Consider the following 26,751-nt stretch of genomic DNA (forward strand, 5'->3'; position numbering starts at 1 on the left):
GCCTGCTGCTTGTAATATTGCTGTGACTGTTTCCCGGGTTCCTACTTCCTTTTGCCCAGTTCTGGTCAGCAAAAGTGCTTGTCAGTATAGGTTTGGTTTTTTTTTTCCTAGGATCAGATTATTTAAATTTCTTGAAATATTTTTCTCATGTTTTCAATCTCTCAGTGGTTCCACAAAACTTATATTAAATAAACATTTCCATGTCATAAAGTTTGGATCAGAGGTATCTTTTTTGGACATCCATCCGAATAGGGAATAATAGCCACAGATGCTTTTCATGTAGGTCAGGACCAGTTTTGTGCTGACACCAGATACCAGTTATCTGGTCTCCCAGCATGCTAATCAGTCGCCACAGTCGGCTGGAACTAATTTGTGAATGCTGAGCCCTGAAGCATTTTCACAACATTGTGAACGAGAGAAATGATTATAATCAAAATTGACAATCTGGCATCATATCTGAGCAGACACAGGGGCATTCACTGAAGGTTCCTGGGGAAATAAACATAATAGCTCTGGAATTGGCATCTTACATGACAGATTAAAAAAAAAGGGGGGGAGGTGGAGATTAGAATACATATTTCTATAAACTTCCTTTCTCAGAAGTTTTTCTTTGAAGTTCTAGGTAGTGAAGTAACTATAATAAAAACAGAAAACTAACACTTTTAGAAAGGAACACGGACTGTTACTGACTCCCTCCAAACACTGTCCCCCCCTTCACCCAGCACATTAGCTGAAAGTTGTACTCGTTAGCATATTTGTTTACTTCTAGTTTCTAGCAGCTGAAAGTTTAAGGAAAAAAAATAAACCTTGAACAGCTGAACAGGTTGTAATATATTGACAGATTTTTTTAAACTAGGAGAAAGAGATCAGAAATTAATGTTAGCCGGTGGGTTTATTGGGCAGGCAAACATGCTACACGTGGAATAACTATTTCTTAATAAAGCATCCTGCTTCTCACAAGATGAGCAACCCGTCTATGCTCTGAAGGCAAGGTAGATGCATACAGGGTAGAAAGGATGTGTTTGTGGCCCCAGTGCAATGGCACCCTCTGTCTCTCTCCTAGATCCCTCAGATCTCAGTCTCCAAACTGTACCAGAGGTAATAGATGAAGGGAGGTGGCCGGTGTCTTTTGCATGAGTTGGCATATTGCTCTCTCATCCAGCCACTCAGTGCCTTCCCTAAGCCAAGACAGATGCAGCAGAAGGCAGACTTTGGGAGAAGCAGTAGTTTCTTCTGATTTAATCCTCTAGCTCTAGCTGATTTGAGACAGGATCCAAGGCTGCTGCCAGTGCATTGTATGGGGACAGGTCTGGCGTTTAGGTGGTGGAAAGCCATGGTAACAGCCCTACTGAGAAACAGCACATGGTCAAGGTCTACCTGGCAATGTGTCCTTTGTGCCTGCTAACTGGTTTCGGTGTAAGCTGGGTATATGAATGCACTGTGCAGCACTTTAGTATGCTTTTTCCCCCCCTTCTTCTTTTGATAGCACTTGGTACAGACAGCCTTTTATCCCACTTTTCTCCTGGATGCCTTCTTGACAAGCGTTGTGTGTAGGTAATGTGCTGTGATCTGAAATGAACCTGCGGCCTTTTGGTTAAGACTAAAATGACGTTTATGTTCAGTGTCTGATTTCCATATCATAGGTCCATCAGTTGCTTCAGGAGGGACGACTGGAATTTGTCATTGGAGGGCAAGTGATGCATGATGAAGCTGTGACACTTATTGATGATCAAATTTTACAGTTGACGGGTATGCATATTTGCATTTAACTTTTATTTTTCATTGTTATGACCTTGAGGGTTTTGTTTGTTTTCCATTTCTCCACTCCAAGTTTGCTATTATTTTCTTACTCTTTAACAACTGATTAAAGCGTCTTTTATTTTTGTTTGCCCTGGGTTATCTGTATAAAAATCCTTCCTTCAAAAAAAAACACACCACACAACAGTTCTGCAGTAAACAGAAGGGTTACTAAAAGCTGGCTTGAAGTTTAATCAATGGTAATTATAAACTCCTTTGTACTGTAGGCCTTTTGTGTGTGCGTGTTTGAGAGCTGAAGCTTCTGGGAAGATAGCTGTGGTGAAATTGAGGGTATGAAACGCTCTGAAAGAAAATACCTGGTGGTAATTTGGAGCGTGGGGAGGTTGTATCATTTAGGTGAAGTCTGCAGAACCTGGGCCATAGATGTCACTGAGGTCATCTGAATTTAGTTGAAAGGCTTGCTTGATGAAGAAACCCCCATTTGTAATCATGATTAGCAGCCTCTGTTAGAAATAGGTGTGTATTTTCAAAGCATGCCCTATTTCTCATTATGATCTTCTAGCTTTTGCTTCCATCCATTTGTATCACAGAATCACAGAATGTTAGGGATTGGAAGGTACCTTGAAAGATCATCTAGTCCAATCCCCCTGCCGGAGCAGGAACACCCAGATAAGGTTACACAGGAAGGTGTCCAGGCAGGTCTTGAATGCCTCCAGAGTAGGAGACTCCACAACCTCCCTGGGCAGCCTGTTCCAGTGTCTGTCACCCTCACTGAGAAGAAGTTTCTTCCCAAATGTAAGTGGAACCTTTTGTGTTCCAGTTTGTGCCCATTACCCCTTATCCTATCATTGGTTGTCACCGAGAAGAGCCTGGCTCCATCCTCGTGACACTCACTCTTTATATATCTGTAAGCATTATAAGGTCACCTCTCAGTCTCCTCTTCCCCAAACTAAAGAGACCCAGCTCCCTCAGCCTTTCCTCATAAGGGAGATGCTCCACTCCCTTCATCATCTTTGTTGCCCTGCGCTGGACTCTCTCCAGCAGTTCTCTGTCCTTCTGGAACTGAGGGACCTGGAACTGGACACAATATTCCAGATGTGGTCTCACCAGGGCAGAGTAGAGGGGCTGGAGAATCTCTCTCGACCTACTGACCACCCCCCTTGTAATCCACCCCAGGATGCCATTGGCCTTCCTGGCCACAAGGGCACAGTGCTGGCTCATGGTCATCCTGCTGTCCATGTGTGTTACACCTCTCCATCAGATGAAGAGTCTTTCAGTGTTTAGATATATCTCCATCTGGTTAATTAAGAAAGCAACAGAAAAAGAAACATGCCACCACTGTGCTATAGACGCCTGTTACAGGGCATGAGGGAGCAGCATGCGTTTTTGGGGTGGGACGGGATGAAGCAGCACAGCTGTGTGCCGGGACTGGTACAGCCCTGCGTGTGCCGGGGCTGCGCTCTGGGCAGGTTTCTACATGGGAGAGTCGAGGGTCAGAAAACACGTCTGTCATTTGCTGGATCTGACTGCAGCACCACTAGCCTTGCTCCTTGCTCATCAGCGTTTATCAGCAGCTGCTTTTGCATCTCACTGAGTCACCACGTCACATGCTGGCCAAGAGGAAGAGAGGGGATGAACGCTATTTATTTTTTTGTCATTTGACTCCTGTGTTTCAAGGTTGTTATTTGGGCTTAGTACACCAATTACACTAAGACTTCTCTAAAGAAAATACTAATATTAACTCAGGAGTCCTTTTGTTAAATACAAATACAGCTTTTCTTTCATTGGAGTTAGCTGCAAAATAACATGATTTCTAATTTAATATTTCAATTTGTGTATAAACATATTTTTATTAAAAAAATAAAATTCAAGTTTGATAATTTTTTTCAGCAGGAACAAGAATATTGATATATTTTTAAATCCCCGTTTATTTTTCCTGAAAGCACTCTGGTCAGATTAAATTTGAGCATACAAACTAAAAAAACCATATCCTTGCATTGTATGTGGAGTTCATCTTAAAAAGACAAAGCCAGTGCAGACATTTGGGGTCTACATTTCGTGTCTTCTCCTGTCTGTCCAGCCAGCTGTGTTTTAGAATAACCTAGCAAACTCTGCCTAAAACGTGCTTCCATCAGAAGAGTTAAAATAAACACGCTGCTTGTGAATATTTTCCCTAGAGAAGACATTAACCATGGGAAAGATGAAGTGAAAAGAGAATGCCTTGCAACCTCAGTTATTCAAACGTGATATTAAAATTTGGAATGGAGTTAGTCCAGAATGGGGAATGTGTGGTTGTATTTACAAATAGTTCTGAGCACAATTCCAGAACTATGAAATTAAGATTTGAGATTTATTTTTTTTTTCCTGATGATGAGAATCCTAGTGCGATATGCTGGAGTTCTGAATAAAACTTACTGCTTAGCTGCTTGATTTGCTTTCATTTATGTGTTTTGTCTGAATTTATTCTATTGTCTGGTCTTTCTAGTTTGGGGTTTCTTTTTTTGAAACTCATTTCAATACAGAATTAATAACATTGGTTGTAAATAACATCTTGTATCAAGATTGCTATTAACCTTTGGCTTTTCTTTTTCACAATTGAGGATCATGTTCATATTAGTTTTGTTTGCTGGATGGCTTCTCTGTCCCGTTGTCATTGATATGAGTCTGAAATTTTCTGAGAATGGGTGGTATGATTTGAGCAAACACGAACTAAACCTCAATTTGTTGTTTTCATGCAGACTCCAGCCTGGCTATTCGCATTAATCTGCAAATAACTACTTTTTCCCAGGCCTGTCTCTAATCATAATTCCTTTGTGTTATTCATATTTTATGAAGTTAATAAGTTATACTTGGCATAGCAAAATAAAACACTGGTGAGACTTTCTGTTTTGAATCATTAAATTCCTGAAACTTTAAATGCTTTGGAAAACAGCAACAAAGAGCTATCCTTCAAGTGCTTATCTCTAATACTGTATGCCTATTAAATTTACAAAATGAACTTGTAAAAGTATTCCTAACATAAATAAATTGTGCTTTGCAGAGGGCCATGGATTTTTATATGAAACTTTTGGGATCAGGCCTCAGTTTTCTTGGCACGTTGATCCATTTGGAGCTTCAGCTACAACACCAACTCTTTTTGCCCTGGCTGGTTTTAATGCTCATCTTATTTCTCGGATTGACTATGATCTGAAGGATGACATGCAGAAAAACAAGGTAAAAACACCCTTAGGAATGGAACCCATTGCCAGCTTCTACTTACAGTAATCTACACCACAGCATTAAGATCAGCATCTCTCTGATCTGTGCAAGAAAATGTAGATATTTCTTCTCTAAAGGTGACATGCTGATTGCATCTGGTAATGGTGAAATATATTGAATCTGTATAATGTGGTCAGGTAATGTCTTTGTGACTTCTGATTGTGGATAAAGTATAGTCTAGCCTCAAGAAGACACAAAATACGGGCAGTTGGGCAAGGTGTAAGTTGACACTGAATTAGGAGTATTGGAACTGGAGGCATCTAGAATGGGTTTCAGTTTCACCTGAGAAAATCTTAGATATATTGTTTTCACTGTAGACTGTTTTAAAGTGTAGTATGCGTGTTTGGCCCATGTATGTATGGGTGCTTGTTGTGCTCGAAACATTTATTTATGCCTGTAAAACTGATAATACTAAGTCAGGGTGGCAGCTAATATTATTTTTTGCTGAATTCAGTTTTTGTTTCATGTTCTGCCTTCTCTTACACAGTGTCCCATACATAGTAAATGTTTTTCTTTTTGTATCATAATGTTGGATCCTGATCAGTCATCAGTTTTACACACTAAATTATGTTAAAATAAGGGCCTTTGACTCGTATGAGCTGGGCATTAGGCAGTTTTTATGAATCTTGGGTGAAAAGTGTCTCTGAAAAAGACAACAGAATTCCTATTGAATTTGGTGAACCCAGGACCTACTGCCTTATGTTTGCAGTGAATTGCAGTACTTCCATTCAGCTAAATTTTTTTATGAGCTTTTGACAATTGTTTCACATCTATTTTTTTTTTTTCTGGCACTTGACAGTCTGGAGGCTTCCAAAACGGTGAAAATTCTGTTTGATTAAACATCGATTCCCAGTGACTACAGTGCAATCCAGGCTACATCTGGGTCTCTCCTAGCTGAAGCAAGTGAGATGTAATACCTAGGATAAGCTAGACTTAAATCTGAATTTTAGCAGTATGCTGGCAGTGTGCTGCCTCCTCCTTCTTCGTCAGTTCGAACAGAAAGAGGCAGCACTGTAGCCTCTTTCACAGAGTATGGGACCTTGCTTAAGCTGGTCTTAAGTATTATAAAAGCACTTAAGGTATTACAGGTGGTGGAAAGTAAGATGGGCGCTCTGAAGTCCTAAGTTGTTAATGATGGTATTTCTGCACTTGGCATCAAGGGTAACAATTTCTTACCTTTTTTGTTTTCCAGAAGCTTCAGTTTGTGTGGCAGGGCTCTCCTTCTTTATCTGAGAAACAGGAGATCTTCACCCATGTTATGGATCAGTACAGCTACTGTACCCCACCGCGACTACCTTTTTCAGACAGGTCTGAAGATTTCCCAAATAGGCAGAAATATTGATCGCTTCTGAGAGTTTATATTGTTGCAGCTTAACCATTTTCTTTGGCTGTTTTCTTTCAATAGTATTCTACTGCTTTCTCCTGACTAGCAGTAGGTCAAGGAGATGTCTAGACTCTGTAGATCTCAGTCAGGATTATTATGCAGCCCCAGCTACCCACCATAATACGTGAAATTTGCTCAGTACCTAACAGTTGAATGCTCAAAAGTGACACTACTGACAGGCATTTAAAATGCTTCAAAATATTGATAGACTTTAAAAATAATGTTTTCTAGCACCAGGAGTCTTGGAGTACAGGTAGTGCTTTCATCTATGTATATGTATAAAATGACAGTCATTATTAAAAAAAAAAAAAAAGTAGAATAAAAATATCAATTGCTGTGAACAGAAAATGCCCAAAACAGGACTGGATGTTTGTTTCTTTGCCTGGAGAGTTAAGATTTTAGAACTCCAGGAAGCTCAGTATGGACTCGGCTATTGCTAATTGATTTTCTATGGGAGATTCTCAGCATTATATTGGGCTGCGATTGTGTATATTATCTGTGTATAAACTCAAGCGACTAAAATTTTCCATTTACTTTGCGAAAAATATCCAGGAGCTCTTGAAAACTTTTTTGTTCACTGGCTTATCCAGTAAAATAATCTTTGTAAACAAAGTCTCCTTGAGGGAACCTCCTCATTGTTACAAAGCTTGCTGGTTTGTCCTATGGTTTCTTTGTTCTGTGCCAACAAGCAGCAGGGACTTGGAAAGTTGCACAGTACGAAAAGAAAACTGGACAAACTTCCCCCTACCTCCACCCCCAAATAAACACTAAAACCTAGATAGTAGCAATGGATATAAACTGATTTTTATTTTTTTTTTGTCTCTTACTCCCTGTGTGTCTGCATTTTATCTGAGCCGCTTTGGATGTGCTTTTCTGAGTTGAATAAATCCTCTTTATTTATTGCTTTCTTCTTCTACTTAGATCAGGATTTTATTGGAATGGAATTGCAGTTTTTCCAGATCCACCCAAAGACGGTGTTTATCCAGACATGAGTCTCCCTGTTACAGATACTAACATCCATCTGTACGCACAAGCCATGGTGGCAAACATTAAGGAGAGAGCAGCCTGGTTCCAAACAAGTGATGTTTTGTGGCCGTGGGTAAGTGCAGATCAGCATTTGTTTTAGAAGTGGCAGATACCTCTGCAGTGTGGACATGAGGGAGATGGAACTTTGCTACAGAAGGTACTGCAAAAATGCAGGTACAAACCATATGTTGGTAAAGCGTTTTTCTAATAAGTGGGGACCAAATGTCTGGTTACTAATGATTGTTAAAAACTAGAACTCCCTTGTATGGTCTGCAAACTGTCTACCATCCCCCCCCTACTTAATAGAGAAAGAAATGTGACAATGTTGTGAACATAACCTCTTGTGAAACTATATATTGCAATATTGCTTCGTTTTCTCTCCTCGTTTTGTCTATTTAAATGATCTTTTTACATAACTGCGTAGCACACCATGTTAACAGAAATGATAGCATTACAAGAAAATGTATTACATATTGTATAGACAAGGTCTTTGCTAACTGGTGTATAATGATTTTCTTATACAATCCTTGTATTTTAGTTAGAAGCACAAATATATCCCAGCTTGGTCATCCAAACAATGTCCTACACATAGCACTGATATGCTCTCACTAGTTTTAAATTCTTAGAAAATAATAACTTTACCTAAACTGAATATACAGTTTGGTTTTGAATTTTGGTGGATTCTGTAGGTCTCATAATTACAATACCAAAGGATGACGTGTGTTCTTAAGGGGGCTATTTCACCATGGTATCTGTTGTTACAAAGAGAAAAAACATTTTCTGGCTGATGCAGCTTTGAGTCACTGATTTGTTTTTCTCCTGTGTTTGTGACACTGTTGCTTTTATTGGTTGGTTGGTTGGTTTGTTTTGGTAGAGGTTGAGGAGAGAATGGGATATAATACTCTGTATTAGTGCTATAGTGAAAGTTACATAGGAATGGGAGGGAGTTTTGAATAGCTTGAATAAATTAAAAATGTCTAGATCCAAACCTGTGGTTTTGCAGTAATGTAAGAAAATTCCAGTCTCTGATTTCCTGATTTATGTGCTTGTAATAATGAGCTTTAAACAAAGTAATAAAAGGTTTTTACTCATTCATAGTGCTATGTAAAGAAGTAGAGAGGAATAGATATTTGGATACCTCTATATCTAAGCTTATATATTTTTTTTTGTGATTACAAATAGTTTGGAGTACTTGGATATTTTTTTCCTTCAGTTAAAAAATCAGGAAATAGACACCTTCCCATTTAAGGTCAGACTTCACATCTGGACTGTTGGCACTTTTATAATGAGTGACATGGACCAACAAGTGTTCATTCATGATATGAAGTGCCTAGTTGTGCAGGAGGAGGCACTGGGCTACGGGGCGGTGTAAAAGTTTTAATCTGCCTCTCAAGAAGCCATAGCAGGAGCTGTAGAAGAGGATATGGAATTGTTTTAAGGGCTGGAACTGATCCTTGAGATGTTTTCTGGCCTGTGTGGTTGAACTGACTAATGTATAACATTCTTGTGCAAAGTTGTGTTCAGAGAGTGAGTGGATGTGTTGACTCACTACAGCAGGTTCTCCTGGATGTCCTTGTTCTACAGAGCTACAATGCTCCTCAGTTGCTCTGTTCTGTGCCCGTGTAAGCAGAGTCTGCCAGCCCACCACGTCCCCTTTTGTGGTGCAAAGAGTCTGCTTTTTATGGTCTTCATGGATCATGAGTTGAAAGTAGTGCTCTATAAACATGAAGTAGTTTTGACTGGTAAACATGTTAGTTCTTCCCCACAAATTTAGCTGCAGTCAGCATTAGGAACTCTGGTTTGCATTGACTGCCGTACTTTTCACTATTTGGTTTGATGTATTTCAGTAGCTCATCCCAGTTTGAAGCTGTTTTCCATTTTCTGCTGTATGCATGCAGATCATCTCTGGGTATCTCAGAAGAACTTTCCTGGTTTGAAGGTAGAATTTCCACTGCTCCAATCAGTGACTTATCCTGTTAGGTCCAAGGGACAGGCATGTGCACTAGGATTTATGAAGGATGTGACAGTGGCTTTACTCGGAACACCTAGTAAATGCAGAAGGGATGGGGGTGGCAATCACGTCTGAGAAAGGGGAAGAGTAATTGCCTTTGAGTTCAACTGAATTCATCAGGTTCAGCTTGTTTATGAGTTGAATGGGTTCAGCTTATCAAGTTAAAGTCCTCGAGCTCATCAGGTAAAGGCTGGGGCTTTGAAGGCAAATTGCTGAAAGTATCCTTATTTTGAATATGATCTCAAGATTGACTTGTGCAGTGTTTTCTATCTGAAGCACAGAGAAATGAAGATGAGGATACATTAAGCTGGTCTCAGTGTTGGAGGGCTTCAAGTAGGCCTTTTTATGTGGCGAAGGTTTCTTAGCATGTTACTGTGCTTCAGATGGATGCCTACACCATAAGAATGCACACGGCTGACCGACTCATTTTGTTGTTCAGCTATTGTAGTTCAACAAAGGCATGACTAGTTATGCCTTTTGTAAAATGTTTGTGTGTGCAGATGGTCTGCCTTAAGACACCTTCAACAGAAGGCAGAAGTCGTGCAAGTGTGCTCAAAAAAAGGCTCTTTGATACACAGTGTATCACCTCTCTTAACTATCTGGGTGAGCATCAGAAGTACGATAGTGTACTGTCATGATGGAATATAAGCAACAGATTGTGTGACTTTTGTACTATGGGGATCTCTGTCCAGATTGTTTTGTTTCACATCATGTCCTCAGCACTTCCTAAAGCTGTAAGCATTCTTCAGAGAAGAAAATAAGAACTTCCTTATTTTCTGCTAAGTTGGAGAAGTGAAGTGTGAATAGAAACAAAGGTCGTCTTTCCGGGCATGTATGCATGCATTTTTCCAGTTGCTACCACAAAATTGCATACTCTTGCTCAATATGCTATGTCAACACACTTCTCTCTATCTGTAATGCCGGTTGGTTATTAGCTGATCTGTGCAAGTAACACTACCCATTCTTGACATTTTTTAACAAATAGCTTTATATGGGCAGACCAGTGTTAAAAAAGGTCCTGCTAAATTACATGACCCAAAGTCATTCGACTGTTCTGTTTTTGGAATTTCAGGGCTGTGACAAACAGTTCTTTAATGCATCTGTTCAGTACTCCAACATGGACCTGTTGCTGGATTATATTAACAAGCATTCTGATGAGCTTGGAGTGACTGTCCAGTATGCCACTGTTGGGGATTACTTCCAAGCAGTTTATAGCAGAAATCTTACATGGGAAATTCGGGACTCTCAAGACTTTCTTCCATATTCAACAGGTAATTAAGTTCACAACTGTGTAATGTCCGCCTCAAATGTATGTATTTAAAATATTAATAAAGGGAAATTGAGAAAATGGGAAATAAAGAGGGAGAACACCATCTCCTCATAACATTTATTTACACTACCAGCTGTCATCAAATAGATAAGTTGCTCCCAAATTAGTAGTCTAAGAAAGATTGTAGGGCAATGCTTGGACTATTTCTTTGGAACCATTGGAAGCAATGGGTGGAGGAAAAGACCCTGAAGGAAAGAGTATAGAAATGGGCAAGCTTGGCAAGAAATCTACCTCGAGGTTTTTGTTTTGATGTCTTTGAATAACAATAGAGTGTGAAGGAAAGCTAAGCATGAGGCATATTCATGTGTGTGATGTCATCCAAATTTGTTAAATGACCTGAAGCAATTTATAGATACTTCACTAATCAGGTTCTGTTACAGTGAAAACAGTGAGTGATGAGATAAACCTGTAGGCCTAGGCCACCTGGCTGAAATTCAGTAAGATATTGCAGTGGATGGATGAAGGGGAAAAAAAAAGGCTGCAAAGTAAGTAACACACTGCAAACCAGTTAGCAGACAGCAGTAATAGCAAAGGTGCTTGGCAAAGGTGTACCAGCACAACTAATACGAGATTGGAGGGGTCCTGTCAACTCTCTAAAGCTGAGATCCTAGGACTCATTCTGCTTCAAATACAGATTTTGACTATTTGTTTCACATTTGGACATTTAACTTGGAATTCATACTTTGCCTCCCATGCGTTAGCATGCACAAATGACCTGTGGTCACTTAGGTATTCTGTAGTATTGGCTGTGCATGTTGCACCTCTCCTCCTCTTCCCCAAAAATGAACCCTAGTAAGGACACAGTGCTCCTGGATCCAGGGAACTGAAAGGAAACTGATAAACTGAAAGACACCTGGAAACAGATGAAGGGCCAAATAGAGCCACGTCCCATTGTTATTGTTTAAAAGAACTGGATTATGTGTAGGTTAGAGCTGAGATGGGAAACATGACATGGAGTAATCTATGAATGTCTGAATGAGTAGTGAGGTAGGTAACCAAGGAACCAAGGCAGTCTGACAGCGCTTCAGGTACTTCTCGATATGCCATATTCAACATCCCTTTAATTCTTTTCCCTAGTAAATTTACCTTTTTAGGCCTCATATCAAGAGCTAACTTCTCAGTTTCTGAACTCATTAATTTGTTTCATTGCCTGGATTATCATTAAAATAACATTGGCATCATTAAAATATATAATTGTAGCTACTACTACTTCATCACATTTTTGATACTGTGGCTGTATATCTTGGACTATTAGAATCCAAATTTAGGTTATATGTCCAATATTCCGTAACATGTCTGTTAACTTTTAAATTAATAAAAATAACTATTGCTTCCTGTGAATCATTGCATGGTCTGATCCCTTACACACTTACCTCCCTCCAGGGATCATGTCATATTGAACAACTCACTGATAAATGCATCGCCAGGCTTAAGTGCTAATATCCTTTTACATCTGGGCTCTTACCTGTATCTTTAGGCATAATTTACAGGCAGCAGTTGATTGCCATTAGCTTGCGTAATAGCAGCACCTTCAGTGTTCCAGGTGGGTGCCCACACAGAGGTGCAATTTCTTCCCCAAACAACTTACTGTGCCTTGCAATTGCAGTATAGATTTGAGTGCACTTTCTCCCACATACTATTTTGCTTCTTGATGATTAATCCTCTCTCATTCTTTCTATGCCATTTTATTATGAGTCACTCACTGGGCTCAGTGTCACTTTTGACATATGCCTTGGAAACTCAAGTTTTAAGTCCCAGATAAGTATTTCCTTTTTCTGCTCTACATTCATTGTAATGTGCATATGCATATGCGACTCTTCTGCTTGTAACCTTGAAAACTGAAATGGAATTCATTCTGGTTTAACTTCTAGCATATTTTTAGGTCAAAAGTAATTTTTCCTAGAGTTTTTGAGCTAAAGATCCCATTTTCTAATTGTTGTCTTTGATCCTATGCTGACAGCGGATTGTTACAGTTGCAAATATGCACTTTATAAAGCACTTTCTGCAACTTCTCTCTGGAAAAACTATTTATCAGTAGTATATTTTTTAAAAAACTCCCCCAAACCCACTACCAACAACAAAGCTAAGTAGGGATTTAGAGGTTTTGAAAGCAAATATTGGTTTTCTTAGTTTACTCTATAGGATACTAGAGTGTATGAGCACAAATTAACTGTTGAACTTTCCACTGACCACTTGAGGGCATCTTTTGATGCAGTTTGCAGTGCTGCAGGAGTTTGGAGTCATGTTATCACATCACTATTTCTACTCCATTTTGAGGAAATGAAATTTAAGATAAATCCCTTTGACTAAAAGGGCGGAATGTAGAGAGCTTGTATCAAGCAGCAACCAAGGATTACAATTGGCTTTATTAATGAGTAATAAAATATGCTTCAGTGCAACTTCTAAGGTTGTTTTGTGCAGACCCCCAAAGAAGAAATTTCTGCAAGCACAGGTTAACTTAGCCAATAACAGCTTTGTATCAACACTCCTGTTTCTGGGCCTGTAGGAAAGATGGTAATTTTCCAAAGTGCATGTTTATGGCTGTGCCTCTTTGTAGGGCTTATGACTATTGCAGTTGGTGGCTGATGTGTAAATGCACAGGAGGCTTCATGTAAGAAGCTGTACAGTAGTAGTCTAATAAATAACAAATGCATGATAATTGAAATGGTATTTTGACACATATTGGATCTGTTCAACTCTTAACAGAGGCATTTCAAGCATGGACTGGGTTTTATACATCTCGGAGCACGTTAAAGGGAATCGCAAGGAGAGCAAGCTCACTGCTTTATGCTGGAGAGTCCTTTTTCACAATATATGTCCAGAAACACCCAGAAGGTCCTGTTTGCAAATATAGAGCCTTAAAACAACTTCAGAGCCTTAGATGGGCAGTTTCAGAGGTAAAGATTGATTTATTTTTTAATTTGAATTAAAATGTTTGTTGCCCAAAAGCAAAACTTTGCTTAAGCATTTCTGCTGGAGTGTCTCAAAGTTGCTTTTATGTTTTTAGAAATATCTTTCCCCTTTAGCAAGCCATAAGTAAAAACAAAGCAATTTTTCAAAAAACTGTCTTGAAACATGGCTTTAGCCCCTTAGCCATACATTCAAGACATGGTAACTGGCAAATATTCAGCTGGTAAAAGAATATGTTGTTTCAAACTTTGCATGTGAAATTCCTTTTCTTAATGTTAGCTTTATTATTTAGAAAACGTTTTTAAAAATGAATAAACAAGCAAGAACTGAACTACCTGAAAATTACTGTTAATGTCTACTTTTGCAAGTCAGAAGAGGAAGGCCAGATGTGCTTCTTCAGAGTTCAGCAGTTAACTGATCAGATTCATGCCATTAACCATTTACAGGGCTCAGTGCTATTCCTGGTAATAAGTGTTTTGTGAACTAAGTTGTTGACTGGACCTTAGCAGGAAATTTAAAACTTACCTTGTTACAGTATTTTTGCTGCATTCTTGGTTTGGTAACTTGTATTTTTTTCCCTCTAAGTATGTAACTTTAGTAATTTCTAATTAATAAAAGAGGGATATGTATAGAGGGAAATCTGTGTGTAACTTGTCTTTGACCATTTCATTCTATAAATGGCAATTTGGAATAGGCAAAATGTCAGTCTGTGAACATAACTGTAATACCTTATTATTTCAAGTTATATGTCTGAAGGTTAGTGGACCATGTTAATACAAATGCAAACCTGAAGTTGTCATCTTGTTGCATTGTGACCTTTCAAATTGCTCTTACATGTAAGGTCCAGCATCACGATGGTATAACAGGCACAGAGTCTCCCAAGGTGAAGGACATGTATACAAATAACTTGATGTACGGAATGTTCAACGTAAAGAAGCTAATGGCTTCCATAATCTTTGACATGAACAATGCAAAGAAGGATGGAGAGGTTTATTCTTCTGTTTACAATAAACACTCAAGAATACCAGGTACTTTCTAACACAGCTTTTCTAATTTTTAGGCTAACTTATGAAAGCTATCATGTTTTCCTCCAAAACAATCCGTGTACTCTGTACCACGTCAGTTCTGTGAACCAGGGCTGGAAAATCCTGTTTTCTTTATGAGACCTCCTAGACCTGAGGCAAACTCAGATGAAATTTAAGAGTTCTCAGATCTCGAGCATCTGAAACCAGAAGCCTTAAACTGATGTTAGGCAGAGCCTTGCCCCAGTGCATGTATTAGACCTGGCTCCCAAATTCAGACTTCAGCTCTATAACAGAGGAAAGGAAGAGGTGCTGATCATGGTAATTACTAAACTAACCTTACTATGCAACATAAGATAATGCAGTAAGAAGCACAATCACAGTTAAGAAATGTTCCTACTGTAGTGTACTGCCAGCTTGTGTAAAAAAAAGAAGTAAAGGATTTTTTAAGGAGTCTGTTCTAAAGACTGTACATCACCTTTTATCTTTACTTTGGAAACTTTTTAAACTGCCAAATGTAAGTAGTGCCGTGGGCTGTGCAACAGACTGATTTGGTTTTTTACAGGGTTGTTTTTAGATCAGGCTTCTCATTTAATCTTCTGTATAACTCAGATAATACTGCATGACAATGAGTTGTGGTAAGCTGCTTATTTTCACTAAATGTATTTGCGTTCAGCTCAGGTGTTATTTTCTAAATACACAGTGTCTTTTTGTTGGGTAAAGAATAGAAGAATAGCAGAGAAGGGACTTTGAGGAAGTACTCTAAAATGTTTTCCTTTTTTCAATAATGAAGTTTTACTGCAGGGTTTTATGTTAAAATTTTATAAGATGGTTGCATCTAGACAGATCTCTCAAATAGTTTTTAATATCACGTTTTAAAAATACATCATTTTAGTGACTGATAGCTTTGTTTGTGTGTGCAAAGGTGCTACAGGTGTTGACCAATATGTTGTTGTCTATAATCCACTGGCATGGAACATCACTACCTTTGTCACGGTTTCTGTCAGCCACTCTGCGATGGGTGTCTATGATGAACTGGGACATTCTGTACCAGCACAGGTACTTCAACTTTGTTTCTTTCTGTTACTTTTCTTTCACTTGTCAGTTTGCACTGACTTCATCCTACCTCCTGTCAAAGTGTGGTAATATGTGGTATTACAGTGAAAACAAGTATTAGTTCAAACTGGGATTTTCCTAGTTCTTTCTCAAGTGATATTTTTTAATTGCCTGTTCTCTCATTTAGAATTTTTTTGTCTCACTGTCCAAAAGGGTTTCCTGCTCTTCTAATGTGTTTGTTTTGTTCTTTGCACACCTACTCTGTGTAACTTTGCACTTCTTATCTTGCTTTTCTTTCTATAAAAACCACTGTTTCAAATAAAGCTGTTTTGGTTGATGCCCTGCCCTACAGTTGGCAGTTTTGTTTGTACAATGAACACATTGTCTTGGGGAGAAGAGATTTAAGAAACATAAGTCTTATTTACAAGCTCAAAAGATACTGGGGACAGTCAGCTGCCATGTGACATATCATTCTGTCATAGCCAAGCTCCAAGACAAGGCCAGCTGTTACCTGGGAGAGGAGAAAGTGGCCTCAAATGAAAGTTAGCCCAAGCCATTCTCAGAAGCATCTGCTGTAGAGAGTGCATCATCATCAGTGGTTTGATAAACCTGTAGGAACACCTCCTGCATGTAGGGCCTGACACAATCCCAGGTGCTCCACTCTGTTCCTGAGATGCCAGATAGCTCAGCAGGTTCTGCCAGCTGGACAGTTTCTATTATCTGTGGCTTATGACTCACCATGCACCAAGGCACACTGTAGTCAGGTACTGATACACAACAGCTGTCTCCTGTTCCTGCATACACACGTGATGATGGCATATGACCATACTGCCTTTATCTGGAAGCCATCAGCCTCTTGGGTTAACACATGGTCATGCTTACCTGTCACCCACTTACCTTCCAAATGTCCAACCATCTGAATCACTTTAGCCTCGTAAGATACAAGGAAGAGACATGTGTTTAAAGCATTTAGTTCAGGATTTATGATGCCCTGAAGTCAAGCTGTCATTCTTTATTTTAAAAAGACAAAGTTCTTGGTTCCAGAGTTGGTCTCTACTCTCTTTTGCTGTAAGTTATTCAAATATGCATATGGATAGTCACTTGAGGCTAAATGAAATCTCTTTACCTGTGCTGAGAAGGTGGTTTTGGGCCTTTTTCTTCCAGGATATACTGTGCAAAAGAACATTCAAATCACATACTCCTTCCTTTTGAGAGAAAGAAATCTTTAGCTTAGAACCCTGAAGTGACTATGGGGCTGAGAGGAACTGAGGTTTGGCAAGTGCCCTTCTGGCTTCTGCAGTTGTGTAGTAAAGGGAGAGAAGGTCCTATTGATACCACTAAGGTTAGGAGGTCTGTGGTCTGAGTAACTGGACAAATGGCAGTCTGCAGTGGGAAGGTACAGACAACTTGCTTTAATTTCTGGTTAGTTGTAACTAACCTTTTTGTCCATGTAATCTGTACAATATTTCTCTACTCCCATTTTCTTGCCCCAAATGAAAAGTAGTGCTGAATTATATAACATTAATGGGCAGGATACATGTACTTGAAAGATGGCTAAAAACTGTTGTTTAAGGTATTTTGGTATTAAGTAACACTGGTGTTCTGTTTGCTGTTCAAAAGTATGCTACATGCTTCTGATCCCGTCTCAGTTGCTTATGGTGAGGGCATGTCTGGGTGCTTCCTTGTCTTGTCAAGAGCTTTCTCATACTTGCACTGGTCACCTACCTTATGTTTCAGTCTCTTTTCGGTCATTTGACTGATTAGTTTAATTTATGATTATTTCTGCTCATATAGACATTTCACAATATGATCTTAAACTGAGATCTACGATTCCGTGTTCGTATTAAAATAACATCTAATTTTGTGATTTTCTTAGTGGCCCTCTTCCCGTCACAGAAAGGCTAAGCTTAATCCAAGTTCACCAAACTCCCAATTAAAAGCACCACAGATCTACATTGTAATTGAGAATTGCAAGAATGGCATGTTGAGAAACTTATTTTTAAAGTAGTAGTTAATTTGTGTAATTTAGGGCTTACAACACATGAAAATAGTTGCCTTGCTAATTAATTTTCTGTGATGGAGCGTTCTTGTGTATGTTAACATGCAGGTTCAAAGCTCAGTGGAGTCCCATTCTGCCTATGATCTCTATATTCTAGTTGAAATAAGTGGTCTGAGCTACAGAAAATACAATGTTAAACCCTTGAATGGTGAACAGTCTGCATATATTGGAACATCAGTGAAGTACAAGCGAAAAGATATAACTCGTGCAGATGAAAAAAGTCAACGGTTTCTTCCTGTGGTTAACAACTGCTACCAGGTCTTGTTTGACCCAAACACAAATCTAATGCACAGCATTACAGAGAGGTGAGATTGCCTGCTTGTTCTTAATAATGTTTCCGGTTCTGTAAAACCCTTTGTAAAAATAAGTCCAAACCTTAATTCTGAGACTTAGCTAACAAAATGTTCTTTACATTCTTTATGGTTCTCTTTTATCTCCTGTTCATTTGTCCTCCTTTTTACAGGAAATACCAACACTAACAGAGGTGTGATTCCATACTATTTCTGTAATGTTCTTGCCCTGTTTAACCATGCAATTGGTCTAAGGTGACATATCACAGTATTAACTAATAGATCAGCAGAATCTCATTGTTCTTTAGAACTAAAGAGGGTTATGAATATGTATTTGTATTAAAAATAAATAAGCACATACACTGTGCCTACACAATGAACCTTAAGTGATGAAGCAAGAACTTTTACTAATCAGTAGTTTTGCAAGTCCTATATCACCCTTTCTATGGTAGAAAACTACAAAACTTTTTGAAAGGAAACATTTAACTAAGCAAATTCCATTTAATCTGTCAGATAAAGTGGAAGAATAGTCAAGATTGAGGTGAGATAGAGGTTGTCTTTCTTAGCTCACACGAATTGGCCCAATTCCTTCAGCTTTAGTGGAGCTGTGCTGCTTTTTGCCTGCTCAGGGTTCAGATTGTCAGCTATATACTGCTAGAAGAGTTGACCCCTTTGACATTGGCCTAGTGACTATTAGACCTCTTTCACCTTTGTGGTTTTGTTCATAATTCTGCCTCCTAGAGCAAGAACTTGTTGTCCAGTATAGTTAAAATCAGCTTTAAAAGCACAGATGGGCCTTAACTAAGAGCCTTGTAGAAAGTGCTTTCTCAAAGTGCCTCCAGATCTATGAGGAATATAATAAGGAATATAACGAGGAAGAACAAAAATCTATATTAAAGTTCCATTTTCTCCATCCTGTTCTGGCAGGCAGCAAGGACTGGAATTCAGTATGTAGGAGAAATAGGATATTCATTTTCTTTACAAGCCTTCAGGATGTTTGAGTTTCAGGAAGTTTGCTTTGGGGTAATGGGAAAAAATGAGATGTCGGGTCAGAATGGGAGGGAAGGTTCAAAAATTGGGATTGGCTGTGAAGCCTTATGAAGTTTAGCTGCAAGACTAAGAACTTCTAGGTCCTGCCCCTGCAGTGGACATGCCCTATAACAGGAGTAGTAGGTAAGACGTGGATATGTTTTGCTCCTCAGTCGTTACAGTTTGTAGGTCACTGTATTAACACTAGCTAAAAAGGCTGGCAGTTTCAATTTATATGCCAGAGTAAGTGACTTTTTTCCTATTTTGCCAGCAAGGCTCCAAAAGTAGAATAGAGCTGGTAACTGAGGGCAATAACGTCTTAAATTGCCTTCATATGACTTACCAAAGGTTTTGATGTGGAGTCATGAATAGCTGGACTGTAAGCTTCAGGGGAGAAAGGAGGAAACAAAGTAGGTACTGAGCAAGTGTAAAATTTGCTATCCTGTTGCCATTATATTTGTTACCAGTGTTAAATATGGAAATTTGCATCATGCTGATTTACCTAGCTACAAAGTCACTTAAATGCACCTGATTATTCATTAGTGTGGTGCGATGTACCTCATTTTTGTGCAATTGGTAGTTTTTGATCCTGTAGCAACTCTCACGTTAAAACAGTGAGCTACTGTAGATGTTGTTTCTGTCTTAAGATGTTTCCATTTTATGAAAGTATAAAATGACATAAAATCATTTATTCACACACTGACAGATGTCTTGACAGGAAGCACTTTAATTCTCTGCTGTTCTTATTTCCTAAGTCTTATAAAAGCATTTATTCACTTTGAGGAAATAGATTTATTTTTTTTTTCTTACTTTCCCAGCCTCGTTCCTGTTGCAGTTCAGCTTTGTAGCTATTATGTGCGAAATGTGTTTGTAATTAATATAATTTTGCCTCTTCTGCGGATTTCCAGGGAGACTAACCAGACTGTCCAGTTGACCCAGGAGTTCCTTGAGTACCATGTGAATGGCGACGTGGCGAAAGGACCCATTTCAGATAACTATTTTTTTGCCCCAAGTGGTCCAGCTGTTCCAGTATCAAAAGCAGTGGGGTTGGAAGTGGTTTCTGGGAAGTTGATGACAGAGATACGTCAGTATTTCTACAGGTACAACACCATTACAGCTTCACTTCACTGAAATGTTTAATTCTCTGTAGATTCCTATGAGTTAGTTCTGTATAGTTACTCTTAAACAGCAAGCTCTGTGTACTGTTTCAGATTTAGACAAAATAACTAGCATGCATCTGGTAAATGTAGTGCTGAGCAAGCACATCCTTTAAATAGCACATATTGCTGCAGGGAGGGACGTGAAGGTTGTTCAGAGTCATCTTCTGTGGTTAACGTCATAGTGCAGCTTCTTTTGGGATCCTGGTTCCATACAACTCAGTGAAAATTGAAGCTAACATCTTATGTGGGTGAATTTGGACTTAATGATTCATTTTTATAACTGTGAATATCTTCCTTGTAAGCAAATTAGAGAAAGGAGATATGAATCCTACCCAAGGACACACTGCCCCCTGATGAACTAGCTACTTTTTTGTGTTAAAATTACATAAGTCTATAACCACTTTTAAATCTGCTTGTTTGATTGAAGCCTTTTGCTTTACATGGCAGTGTACAAAGACTGTAGTTGAGAAGGACCTTTGGAATACAGTGGAATTCTTGCATCAGAATTAATGTTGCCCAGATTGAAAGAAATACGTGTGTTCTGTAGAATGTAAATGTGTTGCATAGGGAGTCATAAATATTCAAATTTTTCTGTTAATTTTGAGAAAAACAGAGCTTCTCAAATCAAATGAAGAGTCCTCTTTACCCTAAAAAAACTGTAGGATACCATTTATTCCAGCTGAATATCTGTACATTTGAAAATTAAATTGAAATTTAAAATAATTGTATATGTATGTGAAATATATAGAAAACAAGCAAGAAAGTTTTCTATGTGTAGGATTTCATCATGAATGATTTGCAAGTTTTGACATAACTGATCAAGTGCTCCACTTCATAAACTCTGCATATCTTTCCTCTGATCTTTATAGTAATGTTACTGCTCAGGATTACACATATGCAGTATATACCAGGATATATACAGTACCAGAAGGCTACGATGGGAACTTGCTTTGCCATAGGATAGAGCAAGAATACCATGTTGGGCCTTTGGAAATAAATCGTGAAGCAGTTATAAGAACAAGCACGAATTTGAACACCAAGCAGCTACTCTACACTGACAACAATGGATATCAGATCCAGAAAAGACCATTCAAGGCATATGTGGATAACCCAGTGGCTCGGGTAGGCACAAAGGTGTTATCCTAAATTGGTTGTGTCTTCGTTCTCCATTACTGTTACCCAAGTCAATATTATCTCTGCATGATTTACTGTGTGTTTTCAGAACTATTATCCCATGGTCCAAACTGCCTACATTGAAGATAACACCACAAGGTTGATGCTGCTTACAGAAAGAGCTCATGGTGTCTCAAGTCAAGGAAATGGACAAGTGGAGGTAACATATAAATTTATTTTTTCTTTCTAGGAGAGCACAATTTCATGACTGCTGATAATATAAACATGATGGCTGATTGCTGTAGTGACATTACCTTCCAAATACAGGTGATGCTTCACAGGAGACTGTGGAACAACCATCAGTGGGACCTGAGTAACAATCTCACTTTGAACGACTCCTCAGTGGTTCGCCCTGTGATTTGGCTTATTTTAGGAACCAAGGCTGTCAGCAATCTTTTGTATCGGACAAGTGGACTGGCATTAGAACACAGGCCAGTAGTAATGTTTGGAGCATTATCAGGTAAATAATTTGAATGGCTTATTTATTTTGCTCTCATTTATGCTGTGAAGTTTGTAAATGTAGACTTCGAGCCTCCTGTGTGGCAAAGTTAGTATACAGTGAGTTGGGAGGCAGATTTAGAGCCTGCTAATTGCTTTACATTAATTTTAAACATGGATGTTGTCCAAGTGTATGAAATGTTTCTCTTGTTACATAATTATCTCTGCTTTCAGAGGAAAATAAATTTTAAAACATCTAGTGAGAACAAAATGTCCATAGAGGGAATTAGTGCAAAGTAGCTAGTGCACCATATAACAGCTTCCTGGGTGCTGAGTCCTTAATGACCATTTTTGAGTCACTCTTTTAAAAATATTCCTTTGACATGTTAACTAAAACTGAAGCCTACTAGTGGAATAGCACGTTCAAGCTGCAGTGAAATTTGCTTTATCGAAAGGTCTAATATACTTCTCCAGCAGTCAAAATCATGCTGCTCTCTTCTTTGTATCTCGGAAGGCATTGGAAGCGAAAGCATAGCATCTGCTTTGCATCTGCCTTGGCAGAAAGAGCAAAAATCTCTTTACTCTTCCACAATATCCTCACCACGCTTGTGTGTGTGATGGATTTTTAATGTTTTCTTTGTTTCCCTTTGCATGGAGGAGGTAAACCAAAGCTACCCAGACAACTTCAGCAGCATTCAGTCCATGAGTCACCTGTAACTCTCCCACCTAATCTTCATCTCCAGACTCTGAGCATTCCAGGGTGGAGATACAGCTCTGATCATGCAGAGCAGGTCCACAACGTCCACATGGGTAGGTGCTTTCAACAGGGTGGCTGGATGTTACACTTAAAGAATGTGCCTTTCTCTTCTATGGCTAGTACTTTTATTTGTTCAAAGTGTTGAATACTTCTATCAAGAAAGCTAATTGTACTGTATGATTGCTTTACTCGGATGGTAAAATATTTCTCCAGTGTGAGTTTGTCATGCTTGTTAGTGTCATTCCTGTCAACAGGGGGAGTTGGGTATTTCTTGCTCTTAGTCTTGTTGCTGATTTAAAAAAAATGGAATTAAGTTCACATTATGAGAGTGTAAAGCTTAAAAAAAAAAAGGTTGAAAAATTTATTTTTAAAGTAAGTAAATGTTTGCATTTTGTTTTCCCTTAAAGGTAAACAGAAGCAAGGTGATGCAGACTTCAGTCGTGTTCTGCTAAGAATTAGGCACTTGTATGAAGTTGGAGAGGATCCTGTGCTGTCTCAACCTGTGACCGTCAATCTGAAGGTAAATTTAATCCTTCAGAATATCACTTAAAGTGGCTTTGTTCTGGAGAGAACTGGTTCTGAAATGAAACATCCCATGTACCATGTGCTAGAGACTCTACAAAAGATGGATACAAAAATACTAGTATAACTTTAACCTCGAAGGGAAGCAGATCTTATTTTTACTCAGCTTTGCAAGATGGAAGCCATTGTTTCAGATGAAGCTGCCATGGGCACATCATGAAGATCTGCTTAAATACCTATAAGACTGTTCCTGTTGAGCTCTTGCTTGTATAACACTTCCTGCAGTACCCCTACCGGTGCAGAGAATGGGAATGTTTTGTTGTTGCTTTAGTTATTTCAGGTTGTACCTATAGTTAATGGAATGTGGACAGGATTAAAGAAAACAAACATGTTTTTTTTCCTCTATTATTTCTACAAGTTGCTGAAACTTTGATCACTTCCATCATGTAGTGTGTATTTTCAGTTTCTTGTTTATTTGATCTTTCATATACAAGAGTTTATTTTATAATACATGGCAGGGGTTTATTATTTTAAAATATGAAATCCTGATTGTGATGACAGAAACATGGCAGACAAGGTGTAGGGTTCTCTGTTTTGTTTTTAAGTGCAGTGTGAGTTTCAGTTCTTTAATGGAGAGGTTAGGAGGCTCTGAGCTTTGCTACAGCACAGAGGAAGCTCTCAGCACCTCAGCTTCTTAGTTTGAAGCCTGGTTAATCTGTAGTTGCCCTTATGTTGCATGACCAAGCAGTTTTTTAAAGTCTCTGCAGCTATGCTTAACGGATCAATGCTAGAGATGGAAATTCTACTCAGGTGTAACTGCGTACTAGACCTGTGAGTGAGATGCTCTTTTCAATAAACTATGGTTTAATTCCTTGTTTTCTTTACTCACAGTCTTTGCTACAGGGATTAGGATCAGTGAAGCAAGTGGAAGAGCGATCCCTCACAGGCACCTGGGATGTAAACACTTTGACACGGTGGAAATGGAAGACTGTAAAATCTCCAAGCAAAGGTAGGTGAAATAAGGTAGTTAGCATCTGTATTGTTGTTGAACATTGAAGGCTGATGAATGGTGTAATTAAAAATATAAAAATACTTGCAAGACTAAAAATGTATTGTTGTTGTATATGACAGACCTAGTATCTGGCAGAGCCTGCAAGCAATAGCATTTAGCAGAGATTCCCTGCAAGTACTAGACTGCTGTATTTCTCTGAGGGCTTGTTTTGCCTGGAAGTGTTAAAAAGCTTCAAATCTTTCTGGAGTTATCCTTGTCCATATAGAAATGGCTACTTTATTAATTCACACTTGTGACACAGATTGATTTTGTTAGATGCGGATGAGTTGTGTTAATCTAAGTGTGAGCCGGTGCTGCAGAAAACCAGACAGCTGCGGTTAAAAATCCTCACTGTAATCAGCTTAAAGGACGGTGTGGATGTGATTCAAGTTTTGGCAGACACTCAAGTCAAAGGCTGTGGATGACCTCATTTCATTTCTTATTCCAGTTAGTTGCTTGGACATTGTCCTGACTGTCACATCCATGTATGTGCCCTGTGAAAAGCTTGCAGAGGTTTTGGGCTGGGCTAGGTGGGAGTTTAGAGCTCTACTTGACCGGCAGCTAGAAACTTGCTTGCTGTTTACTCATGATGAAGAAAAGGTGCATGAATGGGGAGTCGTTCACATTTTCTGTGTGAGTCAATGTGTGAAAAGTAGATGGATTGTTGTATATTTTAATATTATGAATGGGTGCATCTTTGGCTTCATGCTACTTATGGCTTTAAGGAGAAAATCTGCTCAAACACCAGCTTTCAAGGAAGGGATGAGTTAAAACTGTTGAGATAGAATAATATGTATATTCAAGTGAAGCTGCTTCTTGAATAAATTACCAATGTTTTTGTGTTTTACAGGATTCTCCAACAGTACAGAGACCTCAGAAAACTGTACAGTAACTATTCACCCAAAGGAAATAAGGACTTTCTTTGTGTACTTTCAAGGTCAATAAAGTTTGGCATTGTATTTCAGGATTGAATATGTAGTAGCCTCCAAATTTTGTTTCAAGACATGAGTGATTATCTTGGAAAACATTCTACCACTTTTAATGAAAGGAATAATAATTTTGGAATAAACTCTACATTGTATTAAACTGTTGGCCTGAGCTGTGGGTATTTTTGTTAGTTAATTATTTACAACTCACTTTTTTTCTGAAACATTCAATTCAAAAATACAGACATGACCTTGGTATAGCAGTGTTTGCTGTGGGTGTTTTTACAGTAATTGCTTCTATGATGCTTCACTGTGGAGCCCGGACAAAGCCCTATTAGTCCTACAGTCTTGAATTTTCTTTCTAACGAGTGGTGATCTCAAGTCTTTTCTTACAGTTTTTATTGTTAGAGGAGATGACTTCCAAATCACAGAATAGTGATTTGCTGGATGATGTTCTGTTTCTACATGCAAGGAAGTATGCCTGTCCTGTTTCAGCTGCTGTGTGTTTTGGGCAACAGCTGCAAAGTTTGTGCCTTGATGTCAACTGAAGTTGAACGTACCATTTGTATTCCTTTTCTCTAAGTTTGTTTAAATTGTGTCTCTTAAGGTTCAGGTCTGATTGGCTTTACTTGATAGTATGCCAGTCCTGGATGTTCATTCTTGTGTTCTGGGTAAGCTAGTCTGTCCACAGAAGGTGTATTTTTGACATGGCCAGTAACTAACTCGTCACGTAACCTGAAGCAGGAACACTGTTCTTATGACACTGTGAGGTTTCATACTTCTCAGGCTCAAAGAACGTGCACAGTGGTTTTGTTTCACTGATGTTTCATCAGCATCAAGTTGAACAGTATGGAGGACTGTGTTCAGGGTTAAACTGGCAGTAAGTGCAAATTCTAAGCAGATCTGGGTGAGCAGCAGCAGAAGGAAACCTGAAGAGTGGCTAGCTTTCCTAATAGCTGCTAAGTGTTTATGTCCAAAAGGAAAGTTGCATTCTTCTATTTTTCCTCTTAGTTCTAATCAACATGGAGCTGTAGAATCTGATTCTGTTCACATGCCATTGGGTATCTCTACTTATTTTACTTATTCACCATGAAAATGCACATAGCTGAGATGAGAATCAAGTAAATCACTTCACTGCAATGGCAGTGATGAATTATGCTTGGTGCAATATTTTACAAAACTGTATCCCTGATGAGTGAAATGTCAAACTGAAAGAGGATATATAAAGATTTAAAAGAGGAAAATATAGATGCCTTTTCAGTCAATAATTCCAGATCTGGACTTATGTAAAAATGTGGTTTATTGTGGTAATTGTTCTGATTTACTTCAGCTGTGCACCAATAATTTCTTCCATGTGGAGACACTGTTCAGGAACAAAGGAAACAGTGAAAAGGGCTCTCCCAGAATAGCTCTCATGGAGTAGTTGTGCTGGAAGAGCTGTGCTGGTGGTCAGGTTTTTTTGTGTAGACAGCCTGTGTATAGTGACTGGTTGCATCTCATTAAAATCACTGCAGAAACTGCCACATTCGGTTACATGGTGAAGAAAGGTTGTTTCATATTTTCTATTGGTTGTTTTTCATACATGGCTATA

General features: G+C 38.7%; 1 protein-coding gene across 1 annotated transcript in view; it reads left to right on the forward strand.

The window, feature by feature from the left end:
• The window catches only part of MAN2B2 (mannosidase alpha class 2B member 2), a gene marked incomplete at its 5' end in the record, with an annotated part of 31,687 nt that extends 6,373 nt beyond the window's left edge, over positions 1-25,314 (forward strand). Inside the window, 17 exons of the mRNA XM_080343612.1 lie at positions 1,644-1,749; positions 4,799-4,971; positions 6,209-6,324; positions 7,322-7,499; positions 10,510-10,708; positions 13,474-13,664; positions 14,519-14,705; positions 15,625-15,758; positions 17,863-18,119; positions 20,042-20,233; positions 21,163-21,415; positions 21,516-21,626; positions 21,734-21,926; positions 22,562-22,714; positions 23,069-23,181; positions 24,075-24,192; positions 25,085-25,314. Of these exons, the coding sequence (XP_080199738.1) occupies positions 1,644-1,749; positions 4,799-4,971; positions 6,209-6,324; positions 7,322-7,499; positions 10,510-10,708; positions 13,474-13,664; positions 14,519-14,705; positions 15,625-15,758; positions 17,863-18,119; positions 20,042-20,233; positions 21,163-21,415; positions 21,516-21,626; positions 21,734-21,926; positions 22,562-22,714; positions 23,069-23,181; positions 24,075-24,192; positions 25,085-25,179 (2,769 nt within the window). The 3' untranslated portion in view covers positions 25,180-25,314. The remainder of the gene's footprint in view (positions 1-1,643; positions 1,750-4,798; positions 4,972-6,208; positions 6,325-7,321; positions 7,500-10,509; positions 10,709-13,473; positions 13,665-14,518; positions 14,706-15,624; positions 15,759-17,862; positions 18,120-20,041; positions 20,234-21,162; positions 21,416-21,515; positions 21,627-21,733; positions 21,927-22,561; positions 22,715-23,068; positions 23,182-24,074; positions 24,193-25,084) is intronic.
• Between the last annotated feature and the right edge of the window lie 1,437 nt (positions 25,315-26,751).

This window comes from Nesoenas mayeri (genome assembly GCF_963082525.1).
Source record: "Nesoenas mayeri genome assembly, chromosome: 4".
NCBI classification, from domain to species: Eukaryota; Metazoa; Chordata; class Aves; order Columbiformes; family Columbidae; genus Nesoenas; species Nesoenas mayeri.